Source organism: Moschus berezovskii, chromosome 25 (assembly GCF_049115385.1).
Source record: "Moschus berezovskii isolate FMDL1 chromosome 25, NW_MosBer_1.0, whole genome shotgun sequence".
NCBI classification, from domain to species: domain Eukaryota; kingdom Metazoa; phylum Chordata; class Mammalia; order Artiodactyla; family Moschidae; genus Moschus; species Moschus berezovskii.
The window spans coordinates 30,071,987-30,096,027 of NC_142484.1; the positions used below are offsets into that span (position 1 = coordinate 30,071,987).

General features: G+C 39.1%; 1 protein-coding gene across 1 annotated transcript in view; it reads right to left on the reverse strand.

The window, feature by feature from the left end:
- Positions 1–2,730: 2,730 nt before the first annotated feature.
- LOC129548373 (glycerophosphodiester phosphodiesterase 6-like) overlaps positions 2,731–24,041 on the reverse strand; it is a 145,673-nt gene continuing 124,362 nt past the window's right edge. Inside the window, exons 14-16 of the mRNA XM_088832138.1 lie at positions 17,761–17,843; positions 16,736–16,788; positions 2,731–3,206 (exon numbers count right to left, since the gene is read on the reverse strand). Of these exons, the coding sequence (XP_088688264.1) occupies positions 2,731–3,206; positions 16,736–16,788; positions 17,761–17,843 (612 nt within the window). The remainder of the gene's footprint in view (positions 3,207–16,735; positions 16,789–17,760; positions 17,844–24,041) is intronic.

Below are 24,041 nucleotides of genomic sequence, written 5' to 3' on the forward strand. Positions count from 1 at the left end.
TAATTATCAAGCACTAAAGACAAGAAGAGAATCTTACAATCAGGGAGAGAAAACAACTTGTTATGTAAAAGGGAATCCCCAAAAGGCAATCAGCAGATTTCTCACCAGGAACTTTGTAGGCTAAAAGGCACAATATATTCAAAGTGCTGGGGGAAAAAACTACTGACAAAGAACACTCTACCCATCAAAGGAATCCTTCATTATTGAAAGTGAGTTAAAGGGTTTTTCAGACAAGCAAGAGCTGAAAGATGAAAGAATTCAGCACCACCTGACTGGCCTTACAAGAGCTGTTAAAGGGACTTCCTTAGGCTGAAGCAAAGGGGCACGAACTAGTAACAGGAAAATATATAAAATATTTAATGTAAAATATTTTACATTATTTTAAATATTAAAAATATATAAAATGTAAATCTCATCAGTAAAGGTAAGTAAATGATTAAATCTGAAAATATGGTTTTTCCCGTGGTCATGTATGGATGTGAGAGTTGGACTGTGAAGAAGGCTGATCGCCGAAGAATCGATGCTTTTGAACAGTGGTGTTGGAGAAGACTCTTGAGAGTCCCTTATACTGCAAGGAGATCCAACCAGTCCATTCTAAAGGAGATCAATCCTGGATGTTCTTTGGAGGGACTGATGCTAAAGCTGAAACTGCAGTACTTTGGCCACCTCATGCGACAGGTTGACTCACTGGAAAAGACTCTGATGCTGGGAAGGGTTGGGGGCAGGAGGAGAAGGGGACGACCAAGAATGAGATGGCTGGATGGCATCACCGACTCTGTGGACATGGGTTTGAGTGTACTCCGGGAGTTGGTGATGGACAGGGAGGCCTGGCGTGCTGTGATTCATGGGGTCGCGGAGAGTCGGACACGACTGAGCGACTGAACTGAACTGAACTGAACTGAATGGTGCTATGTTAATCACTCATATCTCTAATATGAAGGATAAAAGACAAAAGTAGTAAAAAATAACTACAATATTTGTTAATGGATACACAACAGGTAAATTGTGACATCAGAAACATAGATCACTGGGGGTACAGTAAAAACATAGAGCTTTAGCTTTAAAGTGTTCAATTGTAAATTATTATCAACTTAAAATAGACTGTTAAAAATACATTTTATTTAACCTCATGGTAATCACAAGGCAAAAACCTCTACTAGACACAAAAGATAAGAGAGATAGGGATCTAAACATGCCACTACAGAAAATCGTCAAACCACAAAGACAGAAGAAAGGAACAGACGAAAGAATTACAAAACAGGCAGAAAACAACTAGCATAAATGATAAAAGCACATACCTATAAAATTTGCTTTAAATGTAACTGAACTAAATTTTCTAAAAAAGACACAGAGTGGCTGAATGAAAAAAAAAAACAAGACCTAACTATATGCCGCCTATAAGAGATATTCACCTCAACTTTAAGGACATTCACAGCCTGAAAGTGAAGAGATGGAAGAAGATATTCTATGCAAATGGAAACCAAAAGAAAACTAAAAGAAAAAAGTTCCACTGATGGTTGCACAACACAACAATGTGAACGAAGTTAATGCCACTGAGTCATATACTTAAAAATGGTAATCAACTTTTTAGTGTAAATATATTTTATCACAAGTTTCTTAAAAACCAACAAAAAATATTATTAAAATTTTATTTGACTAATGTTGTCTAGTATACTTAATGTGCACTCTCTGTTCCTCTCCTTTTCCAAACTATACCAATCTTCAAATTCCAGTTCTAATTCTTCCCTGGCTTCTTCCAATTCCAAAACATGTCACTTTTTTTCTGGATTCCAAGAACTATTACTGTGAATGCGTTCATCTGACAATTAATGATTCCTGTCTGGTGATAGATCTTCCACTTTATCTTAATTTATCTTAAATAATTATTCAATTATATATATATATATAAATAACTAGATTTATCTTGACTTGATAATAACATGATAATCTTGACTAGATTATGTATACTAGATTAAATCTTATCTGAGGGAGTGGCAATATCCTACTCTTAGAGTCAGTCAAGAAGACAAGGTTCTTGAGCTTATGCCTGTATTTGATTAGTAATGTATTTTTAAATACTCCATTTTTTTCTCATTGCACCACTTCTTTCACTGGGTATATCCCAGGCATGTCTGTTTTCAGATTCTTCAGGTTGATAAAGCTTTAGACACTTGCTGTGGCTCTGATGACTCAAGACCTAGAGTCATTGTGTTGGTATGGGATTATGCCCATCACCCCACTGGTGAATCAGTGAACAAGGCATTATAAAGCACCCCACTTCATGCCAGATGACAGAATGCATGTGTGGGATGAGATCTTTGCCCCGACTCACGCTTATGCCACCTCTCATTCTCAGGATGGCATCACTTTGGCACTTATCCTCTAGTCTTTGTCAGCCTGAATGATCACAGAAGGGTCCAAAGAATACACCATTTACCTTCTGAATTCCTGAGAGTTACCTTTATTTACATGCTGATGTTCACTACAGATGACATAAAACCTAATACCCAGAGAACAACCAGCTCCAGCTCCAAGATTACAACTATTTTTCCCTTGCTTGTTCCCCTGATATGCACTCTTTAGAGAAAGCCTAGACCAGAATGGTTTTCTTGAGAGCCTCAACGGCTCTTCTGCACTCACTGCCTGACCTCTCTCCACTGTCACCATCCTCAGGCACAGAGAGGAAGAGGAAGAAGGGAGCAAGTTGTGGTGAATTCTTTGCAGACAGGCTTAGGAAGAGGAGGACGGGCTGGATGTGGTGAAAACAGGAAAGGATTCCTCGGAAGGTTTAGTTTTGGGGGGCCTTTCAGTTTGTTTCTGAGGATGAGAGACGTCTACGGAGGAAAATGTTCCATTTGCCTTCATGGCTGATGAAGATGGAAAGAGGGCCTCTCTGGCAGACACCCAGATGGGTGCTTGGGTGGATTCAGAGGCCTTCAAGGTGGGGACCTGTTGTCTAATGTCATCCTTGCCAGGTACTGGTGTCTTGATGGTTTTGCTGACTGGCTCTGATTTGCAGGCTTTCTTCACGGGGACTACTGAAACACGGCTAGAGTCTGGGTATTTCTTTACATTCTTGGTTAAAGCTGGGGAGAGGGCTGCTTGAGTCCAAGGAATTTCCGTAACTCGGGGGACAGGATCTATGTATATACATGAAGGTTCTTGAGTCTTACTTTTTCCTGTTCCGAGGCGTGTACTCAGAGATTCTATGGGATAGAAAAGACAAAAACACAGATTCCACAAATGTCACTTCTCCAATATTTGCCAGTCATGTGGTAAAATTCAAGTCATCTTTAAAATGTCAGCCCCTCAATTACCATCTCAGATTCTTTTCCACTATTTCTCTCCCTACCTAGACTTTCCCATGGTCTTCAATTCATCAAGGTGCTGGAGTTTGAGACATTGCTTAATTCACTTTTTAGTTCTAGTAGGTTTTTCAGTTGACTCCTTAAAATTTTTCATATAATAATAAATGCAAATTAAGGAGTTTTATTTCTTCCTTTATGCCTATTATTATTTTACTGAACTGGCTAGGATATCCAGTACAAGGCCAAATATAAGAAAGCAGTAAGAGCTGGTATTATTGCTTTATTATTTCTTATAATTGAAGTATATTGATTCACAATGTTGTATTAGTTTCTGGTATACAGCAAAGTGATTCAATTATGCATATATACATATATATTTATTCTTTTCAAATTATTTTCCATGACAGTTTATCAAAGGAAATAACAGTTCCCTGTACTATACAATAGGATCTTGTTGTAGTAGTTTGTATCTGCTAATCTGCTAAATTTCTAATTTATCCTTCCCCGAACCCTTCCTTTCCCTTTCAGTAACCATAATTTTGTTTTCTATGTCTCTGAGTCTGTTTCTGTTTCATACAGAAGTTCATTTGTTTCACATTTTAGATTCCATATATAAGTGGGAACTTATGGTGTTTGTCTTTTTCTTTCTGACTTAGTATGATCATCTCTAGGTCCATCCATTTTGTTGCAAATATCATTATTTCATTTTTTCATGGCTGAGTAGTATTCCACTATAAATCACATTTTTATCCATTCACCTATCAATGGACATTTAAGTTGCTTCTATGTCTTGGCTATTGTAAACAGTGCTGCCATAAACACTGGGGTGCATGTATCTTTTCAGTTTAGAATGTTGTCCATATTCCCAGGGGTGGGATTTCTAAATCACATGGTAACTCTTATATTTTTCTGAGGAACCTCCATACTGTTTTCCATACTGGGTGCATCAATTTACTTTCCTACCACCCATGTAGGAGGGTTTCCTTTTCTTGACACCCTCTCTGGCATCTATTATTTGTACTTTTTAATGATGGCCATTCTGACGGCTTTGAGGTGATACCTCATTGTAGCTTTGATTTCCATTTCTCTAATAATTGATACTGAGCATCTTTTCATGTGTCTATTGGCCACCTGTATGTCTTCTTTGGAAAAATATCTATTTAGGTCTTCTGTCCCTGTTTCACCTGAGTTGTTTTTTTGTTATTGAGTTCTTTGCGCTATTTGTATATTTTGAAAATTAAGCCCATTTTGGTTGCATGTTTTGCAGTCTGTAGGTTGTCTTTTCACTTTGTTTATGGTTTCCTTTGCTATAGAAAAGCTTATGAGTTTGATTAGGTCCCATTTGTTTATTTTTATGTCTTTCCCTTGAAAGACTAACATAAGAAAATACTGGTATGATTTATGTCAGAGAATATTTTGCCTAAATTCTCTTCTAAGACTTTTATGGTGTTATGTCTTGAAATGCTTAAATCTTTAAGCCATTTTGGGTTTATTTTTGTGTATGGTGAAAGGGTGTGTTCTAACCTTATTGATTTACATGTGGCTGTCCAGCTTTTCCAACACCACTTGCTGAAGACATTGCCTCTTCTCCACTGATTACTGTTGCCTCCTTTGTAAAATATTAACTGCTTATAGATGAATGGGTTTATTTCTGAGTTCTCTACACTGTGCCATTGATCCACATGTTTGTTTTTATGCCATTACCATGATGTTCTGATTACTACAGACTTGTAGTGTTATACACCATCAGGGAGAGTTATGTCCTCCCAGGATTTGTTCTTTTTCCTCAGGATTGCTTTGGTGAATTTGAGTCTTTTATGGATCCATACGAATTTTAGAATTATTTTAGTTCTATGAAAAACTTCATGGGTAACTTGATAAGAATCACAATAAACCTGTAAACGGCGCTGGGGAGTATTGCCATTTTAACAATATTAATTTTTCTAATCCAAGAGCATAGGATATCTTCTCATTTTTTGAATCACTTTCAATTTCCTTTATCAACGTCTTATACCCCACAACCAAGGTAAGAGAAACCCAAGTAAGATGGTAGGTATTGCGAGAGGGCATCAGAGGGCAGACACACTGAAATCATAATCACAGAAAACCAGTCAATCTGATCACACGGACCACAACCTTGTCAAATTCAATGAAACTAAGCCATGCTGTGTGGGGCCACCCAAGACGAGTGGGTCATGGTGGAGAGGTCTGACAGAATGTGGTCCACTGGAGAAGGGAATGGCAAACCACTTCAGTATACTTGCCTTGAGAACCCCATGAACAGAATGAAAAGGCAAAAAGATAGGATACTGAAAGAGGAACTCCCCAGGTCGGTAGGTGCCCAATATGCTACTGGAGATCAGTGGAGAAATAACTCCATAAAGAATGAAGGGATGGAGCCAAAGCAAAAACAATACCCAGTTGTGGATGTGACCAGTGATAGAAGCAAGGTCCGGTGCTGTAAAGAGCAATATTGCATAGGAACCTGGATGTTAGGTCCATGAATCAAGGCAAATTGGAAGTGGTCAAACAGGAGATGGCAAGAGTGAACGTCGACATTCTAGGAATCAGTGAACTCAAATGGACTGGAATGGGTGAATTTAACACAGATGACCATTATATCTACTACTGTGGGCAGGAATCCCTTAGAAGAAATGGAGTAGCCATCATGGTCAACAAAAGAGTCCGAAATGCAGTACTTGGATGCAATCTCAAAAATGACACAATGATCTCTGTTCGTTTCCAAGGCAAAACATTCAATATTACAGTAATCCAAGCCAATGCCCCAATCAGTAACACTGAAGAAGCCGAAGTTGAACGGTTCTATGAAGACCTACAAGACCTTTTAGAACTAACACCCATAAAAGATGTCCTTTTCATTATAGGGGACTGGAATGAAAAGTAGGAAGTCAAGAAACACCTGGAGTAACAGACAAATTTGGCCTTGGAGCACGGAATGAAGCAGGGCAAAGGCTAATAAAGTTTTGCCAAAAGAATGCACTGGTCATAACAAACACCCTCTTCCAACAACATAAGAGAAGACTCTACACATGGACATCACCAGATGGTCAACACCGAAATCAGATTGATTATATTCTTTGCAGCCAAAGATGAAGCAGCTCTATACAGTTAGCAAAACAAGACTGGGAACAGAGTGTGGCTCACATCATGAACTCCTTATTGCTAAATCCAGACTGAAATTGAAGAAAGTAGGGAAAACCACTAGACCATTCAGATATGACCTAAATCAAATCTCTTATGATTTTACAGTGGAAGTGAGAAATAGATTTAAGGGACTAGATCTGATTGATAGAGTGCCTGATGAACTATGGACAGAGGTTCATGACATTGTATAGGAGACAGGGACCAAGACTATCCCCATGGAAAAGAAATGCAAAAAAGCAAAATGGCTGTCTGGGGAGGCCTTAAAAATAACTGAAAAAGAAGAGAAGTGAAAAGCAAAGGAGAAAAGGAAAAACATAAGCATCTGAATGCAGAGTTCCAAAGAACAGTAAGGAGAGATAAGAAAGCCTTCCTCAGCGATCAATGCAAAGAAATAGAGGAAAACACCAGAATGGGAAAGACTAGAGATCTCTTCAAGAAAATTAGAGATACCAAGGGAACATTTCATGCAAAGCTGGGCTCAATAAAGGACAGAAATGGTATGGTCCTAACAGAAGCAGAAGATATTAAGAGGTGGCAAGAATACACAGAAGAACTGTACAAAAAAGTTCTTCACGACTAAGAAAATCATGATGGTGTGATCACGCATCTCAAGCCAAACACCTTGGACTGTGAAGTCAAGTGGGCCTTAGAAAGCATCACTATGAACAAAGCTAGTGGAGGTGATGGAATTCCAGTTGAGCTCTTTCAAATCCTGAAAGATAATGCTGTGAAAGTGCTGCACTCAATATGCCAGCAAATTTGGAAAACTCAGCAGTGGCCACAGGACTGGAAAAGGTCAGTTTTCATTCCAATCCCAAAGAAAGGCAATCCCAAACAATGCTAAAACTACTGCACAATTGCATTCATCTCACACGCTAGTAAAGTTATGCTCGAATTCTCCAAGTCAGGCTTCAGCAATACGTGAACTGTGAACTTCTAGATGTTCAAGCTGGTTTTAGAAAAGGCAGAGGAACCAGAGCTCAAATTGCCAACATCTGATGGATCATGGAAAAAGCAAGAGAGTTCCAGAAAAACATCTATTTCTGCTTCACTGACTATCTCAAAGCCTTTGACTGTGTGGATCACAATAAACTGTGGAAAATTCTGGAAGAGATGTGAATACCAGACCACCTGACCTGCCTCTTGAGAAACCTGTATGCAGGTCAGGAAGAAACAGTTAGAACTGGACATGGAACAACAGACTGGTTCCAAATAGGAAAAGGAGTATGTCAAGGCTGTATATTGTCACCCTGCTTATTTAACTTATATGCAGAGTACATCACGAGGAATGCTGGGCTGGAAGTAGCACAAGATGGAATCAAGATTGCCGGGAGAAATATCATTAACCTCAGATATGCAGAATACACCACCCTTATGGCAGAAGGTGAAGAGGAACTAAAGAGCCTCTTGATGAAAGTGAAAGAGGAGAGTGAAAATGTTGGCTTAAAGCTCAACATTCAGAAAACTAAGATCATGGCATCTGGTCCCATCACTTCATGGCAAATAGATGGAGAAACCGTGGAAACAGTGTCAGACTTTATTTGGGGGGGCTCAAAATCACTGCAGATGCTGATTGTATCCATGAAATTAAAAGATGCTTACTCCTTAGAAGGAAAGTTATGACCAACCTAGATAGCATATTAAAAAGCAGAGACATTACTTTGTCAACAAAGGTCCATCTAGTCAAAGCTATGGTTTTTCCAGTGTTCATGTATGGATGTGAGATTTGGACTGTGAAGAAAGCTGATCGCCGAAGAATTGATGCTTTTGAACTGTGGTGTTGGAGAAGACTCTTGAGAGTCCCTTGGACTGCAAGGAGATCCAACCAGTCCATTCTAAAGGAGATCACTCCTGGGTGTTCATTGGAAGGCTGATGCTAAAGCTGAAACTCCAATACTTTGGCCACCTCATGCGACGAGTTGACTCACGGGATAGACTCTGATGCTGGGAGGGATTGGGGGCAGGAGGAGAAGGGGACAACAGAGAATGAGATGGCTGGATGGCATCACTGACTCAATGGATGTGAGTTTGAGTGAACTCCGGGAGTAAGTGATGGACATGGAGGCTTGACACGTTTTGATTCATGGGGTCGCAAAGAGTCGGACACGACTGAGCAACTGAACTGAACTGACAGTTGTCAGCATATAAGCCTTTCACCTCCTCAGTCAGGTTTATTCCTAAGTATTTTTTATACAATTTTTAAAGTAATTGTTTTTTTACTTTCCTTTTCTCATATTTCATTGTTAAGTTTAAATAACTGCAACAGATTACTGTATGTTAATCCTATATTCTGCCACCTTGGTGGATTCATTTATCAGTTCTAGTAGTTTTTTGTATGGAGTCTTTAGGGTTTTCTATATGTAGGTTCATATCATAATAAAATGACCATTTTACCGCTTCCAATTTAGAAACCTATTTTTCTATTTTTTATCTAATTGCTGTGCCTAGGACATTCAATAGTATGTTGAATAGAAGTGGTGAGAGTGGGCATCCTTGTCTTGTTCTAGATTTTAGCGGGAAGGCTTTAAGCTTTTCACCACTGAGTACTGCATTGGCTACAGGTTTGTCATAAATGGCTTTTATTATCTTGAGATATATTTCCTCTATACCTACTTTGGTAAGAGTTTTTATCATGAATGGATGTTGAATTTTGTCAAATGTTTTTTCTCCATCATACATCATATTGGCAATCTCTCTCTCATCTTGCTACAAGTTTATAAATTTTATTAATCTTCTCAAGAACCAACTTTTTATCTTCTCTGTTTGCATCTTTTCTATGTCTTTGATTTCTGCTGTCTTTATTATCTCCTTCTTTTACTTAGAAAATATTTGCTTTATTTTTAAGGTAAACACAATGAATATTAAACCAATCTTTCTTCTAAGATTTAAATTAGAAATCTCCCTGTAAGTCCTGCTTTAGCTATACCACAAAACTTTTGCTACTGTACATGCATTATCCTTTAAAATGTTTTCCAACCTCCTTTTTTTTAATTTATTTATTTTAATTGGAGGCTACTTACTTTACAATATTGTAGTGGTTTTGCCATACATTGACACGAATCAGCCATTGGTGCATGTTATGTTCCCCATCCTGAAACCCCCTCCCACCTCCCTCCCTATACCATCCCTCTGGGTCATCCCAGTACACCAGCCCTGAGCACCCTGCCTCATGCAACAAACCTGGACTGGCAGTCTGTTTCACATATGATAATATACATGTTTCAATGCTATTCTCTCAAATCATCCCACCCTCGCCTTCTCCCACAGAGTCCAAAAGACTGTTCTATACATCTGTGTCTCTTGCTGTATCACATACAGGGTTATTGTTATCTTCTTTCTAAATTCTATATATATGTGTTAGTATACTGTTAGTGTTTTTCTTTCTGGCTTACTTCACTCTGTATAATAGGCTCCAGTTTCATCCACCTCTTTAGAACTGATTCAAATGTATTCTTTTTAATGTCTGAGTAATATTCCATTGTGTATATGAACCACAGTTTTCTTATCCATTTGTCTGCTGATGGACATCTAGGTTGCCTCCATGTCCTGGCTATTATAAACAGTGCTGTGATGAACACTGGGGTACACATGTCTCTTTCACTGCTGCTTTCCTCAGTGTGTATGCCCAGGAGTGGGATTTCTGGGTCATATGGCAGTTCTATTTCCAGTTTTTTAAGGAATCTGCACACTGTTCTCCACAGTGGCTGTACTAGTTTGCATTTCCACCAACCGTGTAAGAGGGTTCCCTTTTCTCCACACCCTCTCCAGCATTTATTGTCTGTAGATGTTTGGATAGCAGCCATTCTGACTGGAGTGAAATGGTATCTGATTGTGGTTTTGATTTGCATTTCTCTGATAATGAGTGATGTTAAGCATCTTTTCATGTGTTTGTTAGCCATCTGTATGTCTTCTTTGGAGAAATGTCTGTTTAGTTCTTTGGCCCATTTTTTTATTGGGTTGTTTATTTTTCTGGAATTGAGCTGCAGGCGTTGCTTGTGTATTTTTGAGATTAATTCTTTGTTCGTTGCTTCATTTGCTATTATTTTCTCCCATTCTGAAGGCTGTCTTTTCACATTGCTTATAGTTTCCTTAGTTGTGCAAAAGATTTTAAGTTTAATTAAGTCCCATTAGTTTATTTTTGCTTTTATTTCCATTACTCTGGGACGTGGGTCATAGAGGATCCTGCTGTGATTTATGATAGAGAGTGTTTATCCTATGTTTTCCCCTAGGAATTTTATAATTTCTGGTCTTACGTTTAGATCTTTAATCCATTTTTAATTTATTTTTGTGTATGATGTTAGAAAGTGTTCTAGTTTCATTCTTTTACAAGTGGTTGACCAGTTTTCCCAGCACCACTTGTTAAAGAGATTGTCCTTTCTCCATTGTATATTCTTGCCTCCTTTGTCAAAGATAAAGTGTCCATTCAGTTCAGTTCAGTTCAGTCGCTCAGTCGTGTCCGACTCTTTGCGACCCCATGAATCACAGCACGCCAGGCCTCCCTGTCCATCACCAACTGGCATGGATTTATCTCTGGGCTTTCTATTTTGTTCCATTGATCTATATTTCTGTCTTTGTGCCAGTACCATACTCTCTTGATGACTGTAGCTTTGTAGTAGAGCCTGAAGTCAGGCAGGTTGATTCCTCCAGTTCCATTCTTCTTTCTCAAGACTGCTTTGGCTATTCGAGGTTTTTTTGTATTTCCATACAAATTATGAATTATTTGTTCTAGTTCTGTGAAAAACACCATTGGTAGCTTGATAGAGATTGCATTGAATCTATATATTGCTTTGGGTAGTATACTCATTTTCACTATATGGATTCTTCCAATCCATGAACATGGTATATTTCTCCATCTATTTGTGTCCTCTTTTATTTCCTTCATCAGTGTTTTATAAAATCAGTGCTTTCTATATATAGATCATTTGTTTCTTTAGGTAGATATTTTCCTAAGTATTTTATTCTTTTCGTTGCAATGGTGAATGGAACTGTTTCCTTAATTTCTCTTTCTGTTTTCTCATTGTTAATGTATAGGAATGCAAGGGGTTTCTGAGTTTTAATTTTATATCCTGCAACTTTACTATATTCATTGATTAGCTCTAGTAATTTTCTAATGGAGTCTTTAGGGTTTTCTATGTAGAGGATCATGACATCTGCAAACAATGAGTTTTACTTCTTCTTTTCTAATCAACCTCCTTTATGATTTATTTTTTTAACATTCAGTGTTAAGAAATACACTAATTTCTGGAATCTAGAGGTATTTATAGGTGTCATATTAATGTTTGTCTCTAATTTAATTTTGCTGTGGTCATGGAATATATTCTGTAAGATTTCAGTCTTCTGAAATTCATCTATTGATGACATTTTCTACATCTTTTTATTTTACGCATTCCTTAATTACTGAAATTTTACATCATTTTTACTACTTTTGTCTTTTAATCTTAATGCTTGCTTTATAAGTGACTGAACACTTGCCTTTATTATATATGTATATTTTCCAGTGAGATTTTAATTACTGCATGTTTTCTTATTATCATCTAGTGTCATTTCTTTTCAGTTTAAAGAAGTCCCTTTAATATTTCATGAAGAACAAGTACAGTGGCAATAAACTTCTTTAGCTTTTGCTTATCCTAAAAATTCTTAATCTCTCCTTAATTCTGAATGTTAAACTAGCTGTGCAAAGTCTGTTATGGGAAGTTTTTTCCTTTCAGCACTTTGAGTATGTCATGACACTCCTTTATTACCCCGGGTTACTTTTCTCTTGCTGCTTTAAGGATTCTCTTTATTCTTAACTTCTACCATTTTAGTTGCAATGTGTCTTACATGTGTCTCTTTAGGTTCATCTTATTTGGAGTTCTTTGAGCTTCCTGGACCCAGAGGTTTGTTTGCTTCCCCAGATTAGGAAATTTTTTAGTCACTATTTCTTAAAATAATTTTTCTGGTCCTTTCTTTCTTCCCCTTCTGTGACTCATATAATGCAAATGTTATTCCACACAATGTTGTCCTAAAGGCAACATATGGTATCTTCACTTTTTAAAATTCTTCATTTTGCTGCTCTGTCTGAGGGAGTCCCACCATTTTATCTTTTAGCTCAGTTCAGTTCAGTTCAGTTCAGTCGCTCAGTCGTGTCCGACTCTTTGCGACCCCATGAATCACAGCACGCCAGGCCTCCCTGTCCATCACCAACTCCCAGAGTTCACTCAAACTCATGTCCACAGAGTCGGTGATGCCATCCAGCCATCTCATTCTCGGTCGTCCCCTTCTCCTCCCGCCCCCAACCCTTCCCAGCATCAGAGTCTTTTCCAGTGAGTCAGCTCTTCGCATGAGGTGGCCAAAGTATTGCAGTTTCAGCTTTAGCATAAGTCCTTCCAATGAACACCAAGGATCGATCTCCCTTAGAATGGACTGGTTGGATCTCCTTGCAGTCCAAGGGACTCTCAAGAGTCTTCTCCAACACCACAGTTCAAAAGCATCAATTCTTCGGCAATCAGCTTTCTTCACAGTCCAACTCTCACATCCATACATGACCACGGGAAAAACCATAGCCTTGACTAGACGGACCTTTGTTGGCAAAGTAATGTCTCTGCTTTTTAATATATTATCAAGGTGGATCATAACTTTCCTTCCAAGGAGTAAGCGTCTTTTAATTTCATGGCTGCAATCAGCATCTGCACTCATTCATTTTTCCACCTCATCTACTCTGCTGTTGAGAACCTCTAGTATATTTCTCAGTTTAGTCATAACTTCTCTTTGGTACTATATTTTCTATCTCAGTGTTAAAGTTCTCACTATGCTTATCCTTTCCTGAGTTTGATGAGCATATTTATGATCAGTATACTGAAGTTCATCAGGTGGACTGCTTATCTCAATCTCATTTAGTTGTTTTTCTGAGGTTTCTGTCTTGTTCATTTGATTAGACTATATTCCTCTGTCTCCTCATTTTCCTTAATTTTCTGCTTCTTTCTATGAATTAGGTAAATCAGCTATCTCTCCCAGGCTGTTGAAAGGAATGTCATGCACTCTATTTGAAGAAACATGCCAGGTACACTTGAAAATACTGTATATTCTGTAGATCTTGGGTAAAATGTTATATGCTAGTTAGGTCAAGGTGGCTGAAAGTGTTCAGACTTCTATATTCATTCTTGTTTAATTTTTGTGTTTAATTGGTATTTTAAGTACTAAGTGAAAAATATTAAAATCTCCAACTATGATCTCTCTCTCAGTTGTTGACTAACATGTTCTGAAATTCTTTTACTAACTGAAAACAGTTGTAACTACAATGTCTTCCCTGATATACTGACATTTTCATCATTATGAAATCTTTGTTTCCAGTAATTTTCCATGTTTTAAAGTTTATTTTTTCAGAAAATATTTTTTATATTTATTGTTTGCATGGCATATCCCTGTCCCATCCTTTCACTTTGTAATCTATTTGAACCTCTGTATTTGAAACATTTGTTTTGTAGACAACATATGGTTGAGTCTTGCTTTTTTCCTATCTTGCATGAAGTCTCTACTTTTGAGTATTTGTTTCATTGATATTTAATAATTAACAAAGTAGTTGAATTAATGATGACCATGTTTCAACTTGTCTCCTATTTGTTTCATATGTTATTTTCCTTCCTTTGTCCTTTTTTCTCTGAATTCACCTACTCTAAAGAGATATTCTGCTGGCATTGAAGAATAATCTGCCACATTTTGAGAGGACAAAATGATAAGGGTTGGATACGGTTTCTAAACTCAAATAAAAACCCAGTCAACAGTAACCACGAAAACAGGAGCACTTCAGTCCCACAACTTTAAGGAACTAATATCAGCCAATAACCAGTGATCTTGGAAGCAGAATCTAAGTCTCAGATGAGATTGCTGCCGAGGCGAACACCTCAATGTTAGCCTGGTGAGACTCTATGAAGAGGACCAGATAAACTCTGAGATGATAAATTTGTGTTGTACTGAGCTACCAAATTTGTGGTAATTTGTTCTGTGTCAATAAAAACCTAATATATACAGAAATATAATCTATCCAAATGAAGCAGAGACATTAAACAGGCTAAAAATAAAAATGAACAGAGTTTTGCTAACTTATAGGAAACTAAGAAAGAAGGTAGAGGCAAAAATATTCTGAAAATCAAAGACTGAAATTTATCCAATTTGATAAAATTATACTCTGATCTAAGGATCTCAGAAAACTCTAAGCAGGATAAACACACATACACACACACTCACTCATATACACACTTAAACACAACAAAATAAACTATAATAAAATTACTGAACACCAATAATAAAAGAATCAACCTTAAAAAGCAGCCAGAGAAAAACGACATATTACCAGTAGATGAACAATGATTTTTTTAAATAGAATATGTTTTTATAAGACTTTTCATAAGAAACTATATGAGACAGAAGACAAAGGATGAACTTCTTTAAAGGGCTGAAAAATGTACCCTAAAGCTAGGGAGGTGATGAAAGCCATCTGGAGGCAGCATTAGGTGCAGCAGTATATGCCCATCTCGGAGGTGGTTGTGGTATAAGATGTGAATTATGTTAGTGTTCAAAGCTCTGTTCTCCTCAACCTAAATGAATCTGGGCTGTGGTTTTGGCTTGTTTTTGGCCATCTTTGTACCTTTTCTGATTCTGAACTTGGCCCCACCCCTTCTAGGAATTGGGGTGAACCTCTAGAAGTGTCTCTTGGAGGTACTCAAACAGCTTTTTAACACATTTACTTAGATCAGGAAAATTGGTTTCTCTAAATGGGCAACTGGAAACGCTATAAAAAAACAGGAAAAATTTCAATTTATTTCTTATTCACCTTATTTCCTTATCATCATTTCAATATGGTGCGAAGCTGAGGTCAAGTTAACTGTACTTTTCTAAGACATTTTAGACATGTCTTTTATTCCAATTTAAACTGATCTTAGAATTTTCCTTCAAAACTTCTCTCATTCATGCATTCCTCAGCTATTCCATATTCTGTTCATTTCTTCACTGGATTATTGTTACAGGCTGAATTTTGTGCCCCACATTGATATGTTGAAGCCATAATCTCCAGTACCTGAAAATCTAACTATATATGAAAACTGGGCCTTTGAAGAGGTAGCTAAAATGAGGCCAATGGGGTGGGCCCTGATTCAATCTGACTAGAGTAGAAAAAATCTGAACACACAGAGAGACACTGGGCAGTGGTGGGTAGAAGTGTGTGCACAGAAGCAAGGCTGTGTGGGGACACAGCAAGAAAGTGGCTATCTCCAACCAAAGAGGGAGGCTTCAGAAGAAACCAGACCTGCGGACACATTGATCTTTCACCTCTAGCCTCCAGAACGATGAGAAGAATCAACTTCTGTTATTTAAGCCCCCTAGTCTGTGGTATTTTGTTTTTATAGCCCTAGCGTACTAATGTAACTACTAAAAAATCATAAGGGAACTGGAATATGGCCTTCAGACTTCTTACCAGCTAGCAGAGTAATCTAAAAATCCATAGAACTCAGAGTTACTTGAGATCTCTCAGTCCCTTAAGAGATTTGAGTGAATTTGGCTTAAACCTTCAGTTTCACAGAATGAAAATCCATTTCTTTTCTTTTATTTCATTTAATTTCCTTTCATTTCATTTGAGTTGCTCTGCTGAATATTCTATCCTTTTACACAGAAATCTAAGCATATTGCTGCCTTGTTTGAAACTCATTTGCCAACTCCTGCTTATATGCAGAGCCTATGTTTTTTTCAGCATGCCCCCTCCACAATTTCCTCCCTCCACTTTCCAACATACATATCACAACTAAAGTTGCCTATAGCACACAGCCCTGATGAGCATGGCAGCCTCACTGTCTTATTCCTAGGCATCTGGCCCAAAGCTATCAATTGCTATGCCTTTGCCTATTCCTCACCACTCTCTGTGGGCCAGTCCTCTCATCTCTTGATCCACCCTCCACAGACAACTTTCAGTTCCTTCAGTCTCTCTCATAGTGCTTGGCACAAAGTGGATGCTCAATAACTATGTGATAAATAAATATATGAACCAGTGAACAAAAAATATCTATTTCAAAACTTCCAAGGAGTGTCAACACTTAGAAGATAAAAGTCCACAACGAATCCTGATGCCAGGGGCCCCCAGAATCTGTGCCCAACCTACTTATCCCAACTTCTCGGTGGTCCCCACTCCTTAATTTCAGACCTCCTTCAACTCTTGTCAGAAACATTAAGGCAGGCTCAGAATCCTGGAGGCAATGGGTAGGGATGATGAGAGTGGGCTAGGCCTCTAACTTTACCTATGTGAATGCTGGTGCTCTTGAGTAATTTTTCTTTTTTGCTCTCATTCCACCTGGAAGGAAGCAGAGTAACCATGAGCCTCACAGATCTACTCCAAAATAGGCAACAAGTCAAGGCAGTGGTCAGAAAAGAACATTATCCAGTCAAATTTTATGTTAAATGGAGGGTTTGTAGTTTCCTCCTTTTTAAAGGATAACTCAAATGAGGAAAAAATGGGCATGATGAGATCTAAAGACCATGGTCTCTTCTAGCTAAAAATTCTTCTACCAGATATTCCATCTCCCACCCTGAACTTTGGAATCTTGTAGCATTTTCCCCTCAAGAATTCTTGAATGTCATTTTGTCAGACAAATACAAAAACTATGGCCTGGAAAGGGGTAGTGATTTCCCCAGGGTCACCGAGCAACTACGGGAAAAACCAGGATCAAAACCCAGGCTTCCTGGAGGGTGAGCTTGCTCTCTACACCCTACTGTGTCCCATCCTGTGGAAGGTGGGAAGGGGGAGGCACTTGTTCTGAACAGCCTTCAACTCCAGTCCTCTCCCAGCTGATCCACAGGGGATCTGCAGTAACAGGCTTTGATTAAGTTTTAGCTATGTCAGTCACTCAGTGGTGTCTGACTCTGTGACACCATGAACTGTAGATCCCCCAGGCTTCTCTGTTCATGGAATTCTCCAAGCAAAAATACTGGAGGGGATTGTCATTCCCTTCTCCAGAGGATCTTCCGAACCCAGGGGCCAAATCCAGGTCTCCTGTATTGCAGGCAGATTGTTTACTATCTGAGCCACCAGGGAAGCCTGTGAGAGTCCTTATTCTTAGAATATGGTCTCAGGTACAGGCAGTAGAAGGGGTGTGAAGGCAGCATGAGAAGAAATCGGAGGTACCAATGAGAAAACCCTGTCTCTCTGAGGACTTGTCACATAGGATTATGGGACGAATGTAACTGTTTTCCTTCAAATTTCCATAAAACGATTTATATTTTTATTTGGGGGAAAAATCATATAAAATTACAAATATATGCTTACCAATGAAAATAAAATATGGCAACAATGAAAACTGCAGAAAGAATATCCATGAGAATCCACACAAACAAATAGTACTTTGGTGTCTGCAAAGCAGAGAAAACAATTAAGGACTGATAGCTGGAAGGGAATGTAGATCATCTGGGTCAAGTCCCTTGCTTGGCTGTCAGGGATGGAAAAGGGCAGAGCAGGGAGAGGAACCTTGATTGCTGAGGTTGGTGTCGAACACAGAGAATACCTGCTACTAACCTAACATGTAATCTCCCATTACATGGGCTGAGGGCTCTACAGGGGTTAAAACACTTCATACAACTCATTTCCCTGGACCCTCAACAGAGGTCTGAGGGAGTCGCAGAGATGTCACATAGCAAGTCTTCTCTGGACCCAGGACTGCAGCCCAAGTTCCTTGACTTCCAGTGCTCTGTGTGTTCATGGCACAGGTTCCCAAACCTGGCCGTGCATCCAGATCCACCTGAGTCGCAGCCTTTCGTAATACAGCTTTCTGGGCCTAACTACAGACTCAGAAGTTAGAACTTCAGCATTTTTTACAGGCTTCCAAGGAACAAGCAACCAGTCTGTGAACCAGCATTTAAGAATCCTTCTAAATTGTCATGCTTCAAATCAGTTCAGTTCAGTCGCTCAGTTGTCTCTTGACTCTTTGCGACCCCATGAATCACAGCATGACAGCCTCCCTGTCCACCACCAACTCCAGAGTCTACCCAAATCCATGTCCATCAATTCAGTGATGCCAACCAGCCATCTCATCCTCTGTCATCCCCTTCTCCTCCTGCCCCCATTCCTTCCCAGCCTTAGGGTTTTTTCCAACGAGTCAGCTCTTTGCAAGAGGTGGCCAAAGTACTGGAGTTTCAGCTTCAACATCAGTCCTTCCAATGAACACCCAGGACTGGTCTCCTTTAGGATGGACTGGTTGGATCTTCTTGTAGTCCAAGGGACTCTCAAGAGTCTTCTCCAGCACCACAGTTCAAAAGCATCAATTCTTCACAGTCCAACTCTCACATCCATACATGACCACGGGAAAAACCATAGCCTTGACTAGACGGACCTTGGTTGGCAAAGTAATGTCTCTGCTTTTTAATATGTTATCTAAGTTGGTCATAACTTTCCTTCCAAGGAATAAGTGTCTAAATTTCACGGCTGCAATCAGCATCCACAGTGATTTTGGAGCCCAAAAAAATAAAGTCTGACACTGTTTCCACTGTTTCCCCATCTATTTCCCATGAAGTGATGGGACCGGATACCATGATCTTAGTTTTCTGAATGTTGAGCTTCAAGCCAACTTTTTCACTCTCCTCTTTCACTTTCAAGAAGCTTTTTAGTTCCTCTTCCCTTTCTGCCATAAGGGTGGTGTCATCTGCATATCTGAGGTTATTGATATTTCTCCGAGCAATCTTGATCCAGCTTGTGCTTCTTCCAGCCCAGCATTTCTAATGATGTACTCTGCATATAGGTTAAATAAGCAGGGTGACAATATACAGCCTTGACGTACTCCTTTTCCTATTTGGAACCAGTCTGCTGTTCCATGTCCAGTTCTGTTTCTTCCTGACCTGCATACAGGTTTCTCAAGAGGCAGGTCAGGTGGTCTGGTATTCCCATCTCTTGAAGAACTGTCCACAGTTTGTGGTGATCCACACAAAGGGTTTGGCATAGTCAATAAAGCAGAAATAGATGTTTTTCTGGAGCTCTCTTGCTTTTTCGATGATCCAGTGGATGTTGGCAATTTGATCACTGGTTCCTCTGCCTTTTCTAAATCCAGCTTGAACATCTGGAAGTTCACAGTTCAAGTATTGCTGAAGCCTGGCTTGGAGAATTTTGAGCATGACTTTACTAGCGTGTGAAATGACTGCAATTGTGCTGTAGTTTGAAATTTCTTTGGGATTGGAATGAAAACTGACCTATTCCAGTCCTGTGGCCAGGGCTGAGTTTTCCAGATTTGTTGGCATATTGAGTGCAGCACTTTCACGGGATCATCTTTCAGAATTTGAAAGAGTTCAACTGGAATTCCATCACCTCCACTAGCTTTGTTCGTAGTGATGCTTTCTAAGGCCCACTTGCCTTCACATTCCAAGATGTCTGGCTCTAGGTGAGTGATCACACCATCGTGATTATCTGGGTCGTGAAGATCTTTTTTGTACAGTTCTTCTGTGTATTCTTGCCACCTCTTCTTAATATCTTCTGCTTCTGTTAGGTCCATACCAATTCTGTCCTTTATAGAGCCCATCTTCACAATAAATGTTCCCTTAGTATCTCTAATTTTCTTGAAGAGATCTCTAGTCTTTCCCATTCTGTTGTTTTCCTCTATTTCTTTGCATTGATCGCTGAGGAAGGCTTTCTTATCTCTCCTTGCTATTCTTTGGAACTCTTCATTCAGATGCTTATATCTTTCCTTTTCTAATTTGCTTTTTGCTTCTCTTCTTTTCACAGCTATTTGTAAGGCCTCCTCAGACAGCCATTTTGCTTTTTTGCATTTCTTTTCCATGGGGATGCTCTTAATCCCTGTCTCCTGTACAATGTCATGAATCTCTATCCATAGTTCATCAGGCACTATCAGATCTAGTTCCTTAAATCTATTTCTCACTTCCACTTATCCCTTTCCACTTTCAAATAATCATAAGGGATTTGATTTAGGTCATACCTGAATGGTCTAGTGGTTTACCCTACTTTCTTCAATTTACGTCTGAATTTAGCAATAAGGAGTTCATGATCTGAGCCACAGTCAGCTCCCGGTCTTGTTTTTGCTGACTGTGTAAAGAATATACTCAATCTGATTTCGCTGTTGACTATCTGGTGATGTCCATGTGTAGAGTCTTCTCTTGTGTTGTTGGAAGAGGGTGTTTGCTATGACCAGTGCGTTCTCTTGGCAAAACTCTATTAGCCTTTGCCCTGCTTCATTCTGTACTCCATGGCCAAATTTGCCTGTTACTCCTGGTGTTTCTTGACTTCCTACTTTTGCATTCCAGTCCCCTATAATGAAAAGGACATCTTTTTTGGGTGTTAGTTCTAAAAGGTCTTGTAGGTCTTCATAGAACCGTTCAACTTCAGCTTCTTCAGCATTACTTGTTGGGGCATAGGCTTGGATTACCGTGATTTTGAATGGTTTGCCTTGGAAATGAACAGAGATCATTCTGTCATTTTTGTCATATTGCTTCAAATAAACATACTGAAATTACAGTTCTTAATTAACACACCCATTTCTCTGGGCTCCTTGCCTGAATCACTGATTTCACAGAGCTCCATTGTCTAGATCATCTTGTATCAGTTTTTTTTTAACTCCACAGCTTTCTGGTTTTTTGTTTTTGGCTGCACTGGCTCTTCATTGCTGAACTCAGGCTTTCTCTAGTTGCAGTGAGGGTGGTACTCGGGCTTCTAAGTGGAGCTTCTCTTGTTGTAGAGCACAGGCTCTAGGCGCAGGGGCTTCAGTAGCTGCAGCACACGGGCTCAGTAGTCGTGGCACACACACAGGCTTAGTGGTTCTGTGCAGCCTGTGGAATCTTCCCAGACCAGGGATCAAACCTGTGTCCCCTGTACTGGCAGGTAGATTATTACCCACTGCACCACCAGGGAAGTCCTTACCTCCCTAGTTCGATTATCCCTTTCCACCTTCATTGCCTCTCCTCTAGTATTACCTGATGGTACTGAGACTACCATTTTTATTCTTTCATATGCCATTTCCACCTTATCCCAAGGTCTTTCCTTGGACTTAACAACAGTGATAATAATAGTAACAACATGAGCAATCATGATAATGATGAGAACAACAACTAACATTAATGAGAACTTAAAGGAGCTAAGGAAGTGTCTCAAGCACTTTAAGGGTATTTTCAAAGCTTATCCTCACAACAGCTCTACTAGACGGGTACATTAGAAGCTCTTAAACCACTTCCACTAAACTGAGGTTCTTAACCCCTCTGGGAACCTGACTGATAGATGTTTTGGCCTGCTCCAGGATGCCCATAAGGTGAGCTGTAAAGTCACCAAGAATCAATCATCCTTACTACTCAAATGGCTTAGAACAGTTGTACCAGCTGTTAACAACTATGCAGTATAATTCAGTGTTACTAAAATCTGTAAAGTCTGCGTTTAAAGAGTATGTCATTTTCAAGGAAACTAAATCAGTGTTTTGAAAATCTTGTTGAAGATTGAAAAGGTCATTAGAAAAACGAGATGCAGTTGACTTAGGTGTGAGAGAAACACTAAGAGATGGGATGGAGGAGGATTCTAAAAACCTTTATGGCTTCCTCATTCCAGTCATTTCTCCAAATGACTTCAAGTTCTTGTGTTCTAAGGAAATAAAACTTAGAAATCATAGCTGGTTCATTAGGAAATATACACAAGCAAGAGAATACAGAATTCAATCAACTGAAAGATACTCAAAGAAGAGACCTGAATCTATGTCAAAGTTGAATGAATATTTTAAATTAAAATGTGTGAAGTATGTGTGTAGTAGATTATTTATAAAAATGATCACAATATTCCCCCCCCCCAAATGCAGTGTGACTCTGCTGTTCCTCTCTAACAAGAGGTAAAGTTTGTTTCTGTCCTGCCCCACCATGAATCTGGACTTGACCATGTGATTATATTTGGCCAATGGAACATTAGCAAACATAACAGTGGGAGATCCTTAAAAAGGCACATGCACTGGGGCTTGCCTTTCTTGCTGCTGAGAACCCAATGCCACCAGGCAAACATGAGCAAAAAAGCTGGGATACATGTATACCTATGGCTAATTCATGTTGAGGTTTGACAGAAAACAGCAAAAATCTGTAAAGCAACTATTCTTCAATAAAAAATAAATAATTTTTTTTAAAAAAGCTGGCTTCCTTGATGATGAGTAACCAAAAGAAGAAAGACTGCAGTCATCCCAGGTAAGATTCAAGAAATACGTATGAGGCCATCCTTGATCACCCAGCCCAAACAAACTGGCTGAGACTAGAGAAATAACTCAATCGTCATACAGAATATGACAAATATTTGTCAGTTTTAAGTCATGTATGGATGTGAGAGTTGGACTGTGAAGAAAGCTGATCGCCGAAGAATTGATGCTTTTGAACTGTGGAGCTGGAGAAGACTCTTGAGAGTTCCTTGGACTGCGAGGAGAACCAACCAGTCCATTCTAAAGGAGATTGATCCTGGGTGTTCATTGGAAGGACTGATGCTAAAGCTGAAACTCCAATACTTTGGCCACCTCATGTGACAAGTTGACTCACTGGAAAAGAGTCTGATGCTAGGAGGGACTGGGGGTGGGAGGAGACGGGGACGACAGAGAATGAGATGGCTGGATGGCATCACCGACTCGATGGACATGAGTTTGAGTGAACTCCGGGAGTTGGTGACGGACAGGGAGGCCTGGCGTGCTGTGATTCATGGGGTCGCGGAGAGTTGGACACGACTGAGCGACTGAACTGAAGTCATTAAGTATTAGATAGGTTTTTTAAACATAGTAAAATACCAATAGATCATATATCATTTATCTCACAATTTCCCAATTAAAATATTTGAATTAACAGACTGATAAGCAAAGAGGATTATGTTGGATAAAATTGCTTCTTTTTGGTATTTTTATCCCCAATTTACAAATAAACAAACTGAAGCCCAGACAGGTTAACTAACATTTCCAAGTTCACACAACAATGGTAGGTAGAGCCAAGATTTGAAACTGCATATTCTAACCCAGAATGCAGGCTGCTTAGGAAGGCCCCTGGGATACTGGCCCCACCTCCCTAAACAAATTGACCTTGGGTTCTTTAAAAAATCGCAAGCCAGGTTTAGAAAAAAGTTTTTTACTTACAACTTTTACACTCTTTGGATTTTGAATCATATGAATTTATTATCAATTCAAGTATTAAAATGAAAAGTTTTACTTTGTAAAGTTTTATTTAATATATCCAAAGAGACAACTTCGAAAAACGACTGATTTAGGGAGAAAGGATTATGGAGGGGTGTACTGCTTTCTAATATATGTATTTTTATAATGATTGAACTTTATATAAAAAACAAGTTTACTTTGCAATCAATTTTTAAAAACAAAAATGTTAGAGAAGTTTATAGTACACACATGAAGCAGGATAGTATGGGGACAGACAAGCGGAGAGGCTTCACCTATACCACGGAACCTGCCTTTTCGGTAGGTGACCCTACCAAAAGCTGCCTACCAAAAGGTGTCCAAAGGCACCAAGGAAGAAGGGGTAAGCAGTTTTACACTGCCACTATAGGGCCTCAATACAGTTCTGGCCCTATAAGACTGTGCCTTTGGCCCTGATCCTCAC